The sequence below is a fragment of the Sceloporus undulatus genome, chromosome 5 (assembly GCF_019175285.1).
Source record: "Sceloporus undulatus isolate JIND9_A2432 ecotype Alabama chromosome 5, SceUnd_v1.1, whole genome shotgun sequence".
NCBI lineage: Eukaryota > Metazoa > Chordata > Lepidosauria > Squamata > Phrynosomatidae > Sceloporus > Sceloporus undulatus.
The window spans coordinates 42,616,717-42,628,801 of NC_056526.1; the positions used below are offsets into that span (position 1 = coordinate 42,616,717).

The following is a 12,085-nucleotide window of genomic DNA, read 5'->3' on the forward strand; positions in this document are numbered from 1 at the left end:
AAGCTTGCCTACCCCTGCCTTTAAACCTTCAAGCCACCCCTTTTGTGGATGAAAAGGATTAATTGCCTCTATTAAAACTCACTAAGAATAATTCACTCTTTGCATAGGTTACAGGAGCCTGCTGCACTTTTTAACGTAACCCTACACTACCCAAAATTTTGAAAACTAGAAATTGATTTATAGTCACTTTTGGGAGTTTGAGTTGCCATGGCCCTGATCTGGTGCCAAAAGGGGTAGTCTGTCGAGCCACATAGAGTTTGGATCAAACTTTCTCGTACTGACTCCCAGATTGCTCCTTTATTAGCACTGGAGTTTAAAAGATATATTGAGTACAGTAGTCTGATTCAGTTCTCTGGTGATGCAGGGTGTAAAATTAGGCAAGAGACTGACAAAATACTCTCAAATGTATGCTATGACTCAGAATGAGAGTGATCATTGTTCAGCTCAATTAGGTTTCACACATATAGAATCATAGAATCATAGAGGTGGAAGAGACCACAAGGGCCATCCAGTCCAACCCCTACCATGCAGGAACTCCCAATCAAAGCATTCCTGACAGATGGCCATCTGAGCAATGACAATGTTGAAGCAAACGAAAGAGATCGTATTTCTTATGTATAAATTTTCAAAAGCCAATTTACATATCTAGTATTACTATGAAAAGTAGTTTGTTCCATGTGGTAAGGTCATATCAGAAACTATGCTCATTAGAGTGGGCCCTTGGTATTCACTGGGATTTGGCTCCAGGGACCCTCATGGATAACAAAATCCATAGATGTTCAAATCCCATTAAATACAATGGATAGTAAAATGGTGTCCCATATATAAAAAGGGAAAATCAAGGTTTGCTTTATTAAATTTATATATTTTTAAAAAATATTTTCAAGCCATGGATGCTTGAATCCATGGATAAAAACTCTGTGGATACAGAGAGCTGACTATATGTTAAATTAAGATACCTTGCTTTGTTTGCATACTTTTGCAAACTTAACTTTTTAATAGATTTTTGTGGAGGTTTTCTCTGAAGATGCCAGTCACAGATGCTGGCAAAATGTCAGGAATAAACTCTTCTAGAACATGGCCACGTAGCCCGAAAAACCCACAAAAATCTATGGATGCCGGCCAGGAAAGCCTTCGACTTCACATTAACTTTTTTACTTTGATCACACTATCAGCATTTGTGGAATGTAGTTGAGTAACATGTAATTGAGCTGCGGAACAAGATCTTGCTTTTCCTTAAAAAGGGGTGATATTAAACATCTAGAAAATTAATCTTGAATAGACAGTTTTTATACTAGAATGTTTGGAAGCAATAAGCATAAGTTATGCCTAAATAGATGTTTAATGTTACTTTTCACTGTATATATCTTTGCTCCTAATGTCATTAGTCATTATGACTTTCTTGGCAAACAATATTATTTAGAGAAGGATATTAGTAAGCCAATCATGTTATCTAAAAATAGATGAGGAATGCTGGAAGGCTTTTGGCCTGAGAATGCTGTTAATCTTTGAACTTTCAGTTACTGCCCACAGAGGGTAGCTGAATTTGCTTCTATTGAGACAGTTAAAAAATTGGGACTGAACAAAGATCATAAGTCAGATTTTGAGTGATGATTATCATATCTAAACATTTTTATGTGTGCTGAAGTTCATAGAGTTTTCACAGCTACATAAATCTGGATAATTAATATATAATAGTTAGCTCCTCCCCCCCAAAACAGGCATGTAGTAAACTCAATTTATAATAATAATTGGAAATATTAACAGTTGATGTGCTCCTAAAGTACAGCATACTAACTAAATTAGTCCTGTAAATGTTTGATATTTTTTCTCAAATACTCTTACTATAAGGTTTAATTCTGTGATATGGTTTTAATTTAATCACTTATTGAATTCAGAACATTTCATCTGTTCCAAAATTCTCTTGCATGTCTAAGTCATTGGATAAAGTAATAATGGAAATGAGTACATGTGAAGAACCTCGTGCCCCTAATGGACCATCTCCAATAGCAACCGCCTCAGGGCAAAGGTTAGTTTCTTAATACTTCAATAAAAAGTAAAGGGATGTATGCAAAGGTATATTTGGGAAAGGAGCTGAATATGCTCTAAACATTATAACTCTCTCTGTTAATTAATATTACTCATATATACTGTTTAACTACTGATCTAGTCAAGATGTTATATTTTGAAGTTAGATTTGTAGAAAGAGGTCACAGGCTAGTTCACACATGCAGTCTAGTTGCTTTGCTTATTCCTACGTTTCTTTCTCTAAGTAGCAGAAGTGGGAAACTTGTGGCCCTTTATATTGTGTCATAGCCAACATTAGCAATGTCGAAATATTATGAGAGTTGGATTCCAGCCACATCTAGAAAAACATATGCGTGTTGTCATATATATTCTGGCATATATTCTCATATATATAATCACAAGGAGAAAACTCAGTGTAATAAACTATACACAAAGCTCACAGCAGTGACTAGCCATTTTTATAACACTGGCGTAACTTTCCCAGTCAACATAACCCCTGGAAAATGATTGTGACTAAATAAAACTGTCAACATGTGTTTTGTACTTCAATTTACTTCTGTAAATTGAGGATAGACATCAGCATGGGGCTAGTTTTCCACCCTGCCGTCATGCCACAGGCTGCACCCCCACTTGAGTATGCCAAAATACCTTGTTTTCCTTCTGTTTCTGCTTCAAAATACCAACCAGAAGTGACAGTGTGTCACCTCTTGTCACCATTTTGAAGGAGATATTGAAGAAAAAGAGGGTATTTCAAAGGAGATGGTGGGTTTTGAAAGGAGGCTTGTACAGATCGGGGGCTTTTAAAAACAAAATGCAAAAACTGAAGCTCAGGGGGATTTTAGTGATGGGGAGTGGCTTTACGGACTGTAAAAGAGGGGTCTAGGTACCAAATATAGCCTTTACAATGCAATTTCCCTACCTCTGCTCTTAACTTTCCAAGGATGACAAAATAACTATATGTATTTCATGTGAAACAGGTAATGGCTGTGATGAAAAACCAGCTTCCTGTTACTCTGTTGCACAAGTTCCAGAGTGCACTTACAACACTCAAGAGAATACTAAACACATTTTACAATGCTCTCTGTTTGATAGAGCAGCAGTCCTAGTACACATACTCCATTTCAAGCACATGCAGAAAGGGCTTTTTAGGTCCATAGTGGTGGTAATGTGTATGAAAAGCTATGTCAGCATGTGGCTTTTTCAGAGACTGAGTTATTCAGTACATTATGTTCCTATAAGCCTTTCCCAGCCTTTTCTATGCCCCACACACCCAGGAAATGTTTGATTAATGTTCTCAGTCTGTACAAAAGTGTCATCACATTTGAAGATACAGAGGTCTAATTTTCAATTTTTGCACCACATACAATACTGCGGGTGGACAAACAGAACTTTAAAAAATAATCTCAGTGCATAAAATGCAAATATAAACTGAGCAATTAGATTCTAATTTATTCAGAAAAAAAATGAGTGGTGACTCATGACACATCACTCAAGGACACAAGCCATCTTTGTCGCACCCCTGAAATTCCATTACAAGCAGTAATATATGCAACATTTTAGTTTACAGTATTTTACTCTTGAATTGCCTATACATTGTTCTCTTTTTGACATGTTCTTCCTTGCCATGATGGTTCTTACCTACCTTTTCAAATGTTGTGCTTCCATTCCAGAGTAAATTGTTGAACCAGAAATTAGAGGGGGAGGTTGACTTTGATGGAATTCTCAATCTTTTCTATGTGTTGTGAGGACTTAGGTTCCTTTATTAGTCATAAATGTTGGACTAGTCCCACACTAGCTTATTTGTTTGTTAAATTGCACATGCTGTATTCACATTTAATAGTTGTTAAGTGTTGCATACCTGTATACTTAAGTGCTGACTGAAATGCCTGCTTTTTATTTCCCCAGTGGATATGGTTTTGCTGAAAAAGTAGTAGAAGGAATATCTGTTTCTGTAAATTCAATCATAATCCGAATTGGAGCAAAAGCTTTCAATGCTTCATTTGAACTTTCCCAGCTGAGAATATATAGTGTAAATGCAAACTGGGAACATGGTGATCTAAGATTTACTCGATTACAAGAATCCCAGCGTGGAGAGGTAAGCTGTACTTTCCATTTATAACTATTATATTCTGTTTTCTGCCTCTATGGTTTATTTTCATGTATTACAATGTTTTGCAGATTCTGCCATGCTAGAGTAGCTTTGTCTAACCTATAGTATTTACCGAGTTTTTCCTTGAATCTTGACATTAATATTAGAATATTTTCAATATTAGCATGCCATATTGAGACTCTCTCTCACCTTTATACATGTAATACACTACTAAGTGGTACTGCTGCTCTTGATTCAGAGGATACTGCCATGTCATTTGGAATCCCTGAAGATTTTTGCTTACATGATAGCAGCATAATTAGCATGCCCTTCATGTTATTTTGGGAAACAAATTATTTTTAGCCTATTAGGCATTTTGTTAATTAAATTAGTTGGTGAGAACTTTCTGTGGACCCTGGTTATTGTATTGAAAACTACAGCACTAGTAAAGGGGGTTTAAATGCCTTATAGGGTGGTTGTCTGCAAGATCTGTCTGTGTGCATATCTGAATGCATATACTCCAGTTGTTATGATAGAATTATCATATTGAGAGTTATTGTTAATGTCTTGGTGAACTGTGAAGGAAAATGAGAGTGTCTTTCTTTTGGAATAAATCCTTACTTGGAACATGTTCTAAAATCAGGTTTGATCATCAAGGATTTGTAACTAACATTACAAATCTTGCATGTTCTCTTGAATGTTGCTTAAAGAGTGAAAACATGCCAGTAAAAGTTATGTCAATTTTGCATTGCAGTTGTATAGTTTTCGTGTAAATATTAGAAATGCATTAACTTTTCCAGCTATTATAGTGATAATGAAAAAGTTTTAAAACTGAGTATTTGAAGCCTTTTAACTTTGTTTAATGAAATTATTCTTTCTTGGTCAGGTAAGATGTAAATATATGTTGTATTGACTTATTAGAATAATAGAATCATAGAATAATAGAGTTGGAAGAGACTGCAAGGACCATCCAGTCCAACCCCCTGCCATGCAGGAAATCCAAATCAAAGCATCCCCAACAGATGGCCATCCAAGGAGGGAGATTCCACTACACTCCCAGGGAGTGTGTTCCACTGTCGGACAACCCTTACTGTCAGGAAGTTCCTCCTAATGTTGAGGTGGAATCTCTTTTCCTGTAGCTTGCATCCATTGCTCCGGGTCCTAGTCTCTGGAGCAGCAGAAAACAAGCTTGCTCCTTCCTCAATATGACATCCCTTCAAATAGTTAAACATGGCTATCGTATCATATCACCTCTTAACCTTCTCCAGGCTGAACATCCCCAGCTCCCTAAGTCGTTCCTCACAGGGCATGGTTTCCAGACCCTTCACCATTTTAGTCGCTCTCCTTTGGACATGCTCATTAAAATATGAAAACTAACAAGCCAAATCTCAGTTTAGTTGGAATCTAAAGATCAGTTAGGAACTAGAGGAGCTGAATGTGCCTTACTGTATTTCCCGGATATGTGTTGTTTAAATCAGTTTTTGTGTACTTTATTTTAGGTATTAACATTTAAAGAAATCAACTGGCAGATGATCAGAATAGAAGCAGATGCAATACAAAGCTGTCAACATGAAATCATGAGTGCTCCAGTTCGTCTAATTACCAATCAGTCCAAAATCAGGGTCACACTAAAACGAAGGGTAATATTGAATTGTGGAAATTTTATATATTCCTTAATAATGGTGATGAAGTGATTCAGGAGAAAAATTACATGCATACAGTCTGCCCCAGTTTTACATAACTCTACTCTAAATAATTCAACATGGAATGGACAGATTTGTTAGTTAAATTTTCAAATATATTTATCTATACATAAAATTAAAAATGTATTGGTATAAGCAGGGATTAACAAATCTGCTTTTCCATGTGAGCATACTTTCTGTTTGGATTATATTCCTTCTCCTTCTCCAGAATCTGGAAGGCAGGGGACCTTGTAAACTTCATGCTGAGGGAAGAATAAAATCTTCCCAGACTCATTTCAGGGGTTCATTTCTCCTGTCTTGTTCAGACGTCATGCTTGGCCTCCAAAAATTTCCCTTACAAGAACACCACTTGTAGCATTTCCAGTGCTTGGTGGAAGATCACAGTTAAAAACCTGCCTCGTCAAAATTTGTGGAACTCTTTGTATACATTTGCTCTTTGAATTGTTGAGACATTGGTTATTGATGAAATTAATCTGCAATTGTAATAATTTACTGTTGACACAAGAATCATTGTCCTTGTCACAGCAGATGAAGGTGTCAAATACACCCTTTAGTATATCCTTCCAGTGGCTATTTGGTACTAGTAAGTGGTGGCTGCCATTCAATTTTCTGTCATTGTAACATCCTAAGATTATTATTTTTATTCTTATTTTCTGTTGATTTACTCAACTGCTTTATGCTTAGTTCATTTGATCACTGTTGTGAAATTTATTTCACTTTAAATAAATTTAAATGAATAAAATTAAAATATATTTAAACAAGATGTGAAGTATGAAATTTTGATCTGAAATGTCTTTGTACAAATAAACTGAGTGTCTGATAAAGTAAGTTCCCAACGAAATAATGTAATGTTTAATTATGCAGTTCATACATTCCTGTTCTTTTACTACACTGTAAATGAAATCCCTCTCAAGAGGTACAGAGATGCAGAAATTATTGAATAAGCATTTGGGTTTGTTCAAATTATTAGCAACACTGTCTCATTTGCTAATCAATGTTATGAAGTCTTGCTTTTCATCCTGCTTTCACCTTAATTCTCAAAACTTTTATTCTTATCAATATTCAAACTGCATTTTTCCTACTACCAACAGTTAAAGGATTGCAATGTAATAGCATCCAAGCTGATTCTAATATTGGATGACCTGCTCTGGGTTTTGACTGATTCCCAGTTGAAAGCGATGGTACAGTATGCTAAATCTCTTAGTGAAGCAATAGAAAAATCAGCTGAACAGAGGAAAAGTCTACCTTCTGAACCCACGCAGGTAAGATGATCAGTTATTCTTATTGATTAATATTTGTGGTTACAGATTTTGTCAAGTAAGGCACACCTATCTTTGCACACTCAAGTCCCACTGAATCAATCGTGTAAAAATGCCACTAGTTTCAGAGTTTTGAATCTGTCACTGGGTTGTTTCCAAGCCTGTATGGATCGTATCCAAACAGTATGAATGGCAGAATTAATTTCATAACATGATCCCAGACTGTCTGAAATACTGTATTGTCCTATGCAAGTCTGCCTAGGCTTTGTGGTCTGCAGGAGGAGTACTTCTCTTTACTTCACCACCTTCAATAGCCCAGTAGGTAAGTACAGAAATTAGGGTCTTTTCAATGGCTAACCACAGATTATGTTCTTTCCATGGGAGACTAGTCTCTTCAGACAAAGATCTTTCTGTTCAGACAGCCTGTCAGCACCTGGCTGTCTGATATATATTCAGGGTTTTACATGGACAAGCTGTACTTATTAATGTTTGAATTTTATGTGCTATTATTGAAGAGTTTTGAACTATTTAGTTTTATTTGTGTTTTTAGAGTACGGCAGTTTAATTTGGATTTTAATATGTATGTTATGTATATGTATAACTTACTGTGTTCTCAGTAGTACAGTACTTGATTTTTAACTATGACAGAAGTTTTGCATCTCCCTTATTACAATTTATTACAATATTCAAATAGAATTTTAGTACTAGAAACATTGAAACATTGCTTTTACATTTGCAATATTATGGAAATACCCATGCTAGTCTTTTACAGCAAAAAACAACAAGTCTTGGGGCACCTTAAAGATTAACACATTTGATTTGGTATAAGATATGAACTCCAGCCCACTTATATATTTGATGAAGTGGCCTAAGCTCCACAAAACCTTTATATAGCGTACAGCAACTGATATTCCTTGGCAGTGTTCCAAGTACTAGCCAGGCTGTCAAATCATTTCTGACTTATGATTACCTTTAGGTGGACCTACCACAGGATTTTCCTGGCAAGATTTATTCAGAGGGGATTTTCCATGCCTTCCTCAAAGACAAAGAGCATGATGTGCCCAAGTTCACCCAGTGGGTTTCATAGCTGAGTGGGGATTCAAACCCTGGGCTCCAGAGTACTAGTTTAACTCAAATCTACACCATGCTGGATCTCCACTAAAGCATATGCCAATTAAATGCTGCTAGTTTTTAGATAGCTACAAAAGTCTTTGGCTGCATCCACATTGCATAAATAATCCAGTTTGACACCACTTTAACTGCCATGGAATTTTGGGAATTGTGGTTTGTTGTAGCACCAGAGCTCTCTTACAGAGAAGGCTAAATCTCTCATAAAACTACAATTCCCAGAATCCCATAGCACTTAGCCATGACAGTTAAAGTGGTGTCAAACTGGATTATTTTTGCAGTGCAATTGCAGCCTTTGTTAGAAAAAGAAGTTTGTTAAGATTCTCATACTTGTCTTGTATCTGGAGGTTGGCTAGGATGATGTTTGTTCTACACTGACTTCAACAGTATCTGTATGTCGTAACTGGTTTGAATAGCAAGTAATACACCAATTTAAACTAAATAAGGAAAGGCATAGGAGTTTATCACACGGGAGGGATCCTGTGCAAAAACTTTTTTAAGTGACCCCCCCCCCCCCCGCACACACACACAAAAGGAGATTTATTATCAGATGACATCCAGGTTAACCCAACATTAACCTGGACAGAAAGTAGAAATGAAATGCAAAAACGCAATTGATTTTCAGATGACTTCGCTGTTAAGGTGCATTAACACGACATTAACCCGGCTAGAAAGCAGACAAAATGTGATTCTTTTTACTTCTGGAAAATCCCAAAAATGAATCATGTTTTATCAGCTTTCTAGCCAATTTAATGTTGTGCTAAGCCTGATGTGTCTGAAAATCAATTGTGCTTTTCCATGTCTTCTTATGGGGTTTTTGTGTTTTAAATCCTATTTCTGCACAGAATGCCTCCCGTTTGATAAACGGCATATTCAAGATGCTACATTTGAAACTTTCCTTAACATTATTATTATTAACCTTTATTTATAAAGCGCTGTAAATTTACACAGCACTGTACATACAGTATTTTAGTTAGACGGTTCCCTGCCCTCAGGCTTACAATCTAAAAAGACACGACACAAAAGGAGAAGGAATGGTTGTGGGGAAGGGGATCAGGTCCAGCAGTTTTTCTCCACCACAGAGGCCTGGACCAGGCAGATGAAAGTTAACTTAACATGAAAGTCTTAAGAATTTATTGAAATTATTTTAATTTAGAGATGTTTCATTGTTCTATGCTGAGACTCATGCTAAGGAAAAGGTTTATATAAAGTTATGTATTCGAATATTTCCAGAGTTCTACTCCTGTATCCAGTTCTCAGCAAGTGAAAACACAACAGTCCTCAGCAGCTAGTGATCAAAATGATGCAATTGTGAAACTATTCAATGATTTTGATGTTAAGGAAACCTCTTACCATCTAGCAGTTTCCCATTTGGATCTGCATATATGTGATGATATTCATGCTAAAGAAAAGGGTAAGAGTTCTATTTGCTCTCTTCATTTTATTGAGTGTTTCTACAGACATTTGTTATACCTATTAGGAAAGTGACTGCTATATTTTACTAGTCCCTATGCAGTATCCTTGTTGAGTCCTAATTGGTTCATAACAGTGTTTTAGAAACTACTCTGTTCTGTGTGATGCAAATGTATCTTTTCTAATAAGTGAACAGAAAAAAAGAGTGGAAATATTAGACTCTAGGTCCATGATGGCGAATCCAGAGATGGCACGTGAGGCCATTTTTTTGTGGCACGCAGAGAGTGGGGAAGAGAAGGAACAGCTGCATGCCTGTTCCTCCTCCTCCTCCTGGCCATCCCAGGCCTTCAGCTGCTTCTGGAGAGGCAGCTGAAGGCCCAGGAGGGTGCAGGAGGAGGAGGAGGAGGAAGGACGTGCACCTGTTCCTCCTCCTCCTCGGCTGCCCTGGGCCTTCAGCTGAAGGCCTGGGAAGGCAGGGGGAAGAGGTCCAACCCCAGAAGTCCTGCCCCTGGAGGGTGGAAATCCCACCCTGGACATGCTGTTCCCAGCATCAGTTAAAACTCAATGCCAAAAGGCGTTTTAGTTTGGGCACTCCGTCCCTAAAAGGTTCGCCATCACTGCTCTAGGTACTTAAACTGTTGACCTTACTAAACTGTGATGAAATAAGCCTTCTTACCTAATTGGTTAAGAAAAACATAAACTTACATGATACTGTATCCCGTCTTATTCCTTATTACTCAAATAAGTACAGTTTTTCAATTTCAAATATGACAGAAAAAAAGGAGAATGTAATAGAATTTACTCCCAAATGTGTCAGAACTGCTTCCAAAAAAGTAGGTATCCCTTGACAGTCTCTTCCTGAATGGCCCTCTATGAGGAGGGCTTTCACAGAATTAAATTTCCTAGAAATACCAACTACCTTCTTGGAGGGTAGATACATCCACACCCTTGTAATTGACAGACTGTGTATTTGAAGTAATGGTGGTGTAGAAGACTTAGTGCATTACCTGTTTGTGCTTTCCAGTATATACTGGCCCTAGAGAGTGTTTGTTATAACAGCTTGTTTTGCAATGTAGTGGCTGGCCAACTCAGAATGTTAATTTTTTTGTTAGCTGATGAGAGGGAGTATATGTTTTACTGTGTTGCTCTGTTGGCAATCACAGTAAAGAAAATCAGAAAGAAAAGCCTGTATCAGTGTGAAATCTGATAGAAGGAAAGTTTGATGCCCTGGAAAGTTTAAACTTCTAAGAAGTTTCTTTTTAGAAGTTTAATCTGTTCTTAAACTTTTGTTTGTTCTTTAACTTTTTTATATGACATGTATACGTATATTAGGATTTATACCATATAATGTAATGTAATATAATAATAATAATAATAATAATAATAATAATAATAATAATAGTTTATTTCTATCCCGCTTTTCCAATTCAGATCAAAGCGGCGTTTTGTGTTTTCCCACATAGAAACCTTACTGTATTGTATTCTTCTTTTCATGTTTGCAATGATCTATGTCTATATACAGTAAAATTTTGAATGAAAATGCTGAATCGTTGTCAGTTGTGAACAGCTGGGGTTTTGCTATGGAGGAAACTCGGTGCCGATGCTGGTCCTTTGGCCACTGGCTATTAAAATTCTGACCTTCTCCTCACTTTGTATACATAGACCAATAGCTAAACTGGAATTTTTGAAGGAGAGGAAGAAAACTTCAACAGATTTTGGTTCACTACCATGCTAGTGTGGCTTCAAGCAAATGGAGATCTGTACCAAACAACCAACAGTGTCAATTTCTCCTTCTGTGTGACATTGCACTTAAGTTCTCAGAATGTGTCCTGTTGCCCAGAAATATAGAACTGTTTTACTATGAGAATGGCAAAAATCATTAATATATTTAATTAAAAACAAAAATATGCCCTTAAAGAGGGATGATAGGGTCATGAAAAAAACAAATAAAGGAGGATTTCCATTACAAGTCAACACAGAGGAATGAACCTTCAGTGGACAGACAAGGTCTTTATAGTGCAGCAGCTTGAGACACACACATATTGATGAACCCTGTGTTATTTTACAGATGCAAACAGGCGAATTTCAGGAGGTGCTATGCAGCTATCCTTTAGTCAGTTAACTGTAGACTACTACCCTTTTCATAAAGCAGGTAAGAATAAAAGCTGAGCTTCATTTCGTGATCATATTTGTACAAAAATTTCACTATTCTAATGTGAATAGTGGGGGTTAGTGGGGAAAGTATGGCCCCACTGACTGCATACTGCCTCCCATTTATTTTTTAAAAACAATGTGTCCCCCCCATGCACTTTAGATATTGTGGCTAGCAATTTTGCCATATGTTTTATCCTCTCTGGGCCATTTTAGGCCCAGGAGGAGCCTTTATTTTAACAGGAAGTTACCTGGAAATCAAAATATTTTTTGAAGAGATGAGGCTCTGCAAGATCCCTTGTAAAGCCAATGTG

At 36.8% G+C, this 12,085-nt stretch overlaps 1 protein-coding gene across 6 annotated transcripts in view; it reads left to right on the top strand.

The window, feature by feature from the left end:
• The window catches only part of UHRF1BP1L (UHRF1 binding protein 1 like), a 47,092-nt gene that overhangs the window by 12,665 nt on the left and 22,342 nt on the right, over positions 1 to 12,085 (top strand). For all 6 annotated transcript variants that reach the window (XM_042468085.1, XM_042468084.1, XM_042468080.1 and 3 more), the window contains 6 exons: positions 1,938 to 2,029; positions 3,934 to 4,123; positions 5,617 to 5,757; positions 6,912 to 7,082; positions 9,441 to 9,621; positions 11,689 to 11,772. In XM_042468085.1, the coding sequence (XP_042324019.1) occupies positions 1,938 to 2,029; positions 3,934 to 4,123; positions 5,617 to 5,757; positions 6,912 to 7,082; positions 9,441 to 9,621; positions 11,689 to 11,772 (859 nt within the window). The remainder of the gene's footprint in view (positions 1 to 1,937; positions 2,030 to 3,933; positions 4,124 to 5,616; positions 5,758 to 6,911; positions 7,083 to 9,440; positions 9,622 to 11,688; positions 11,773 to 12,085) is intronic.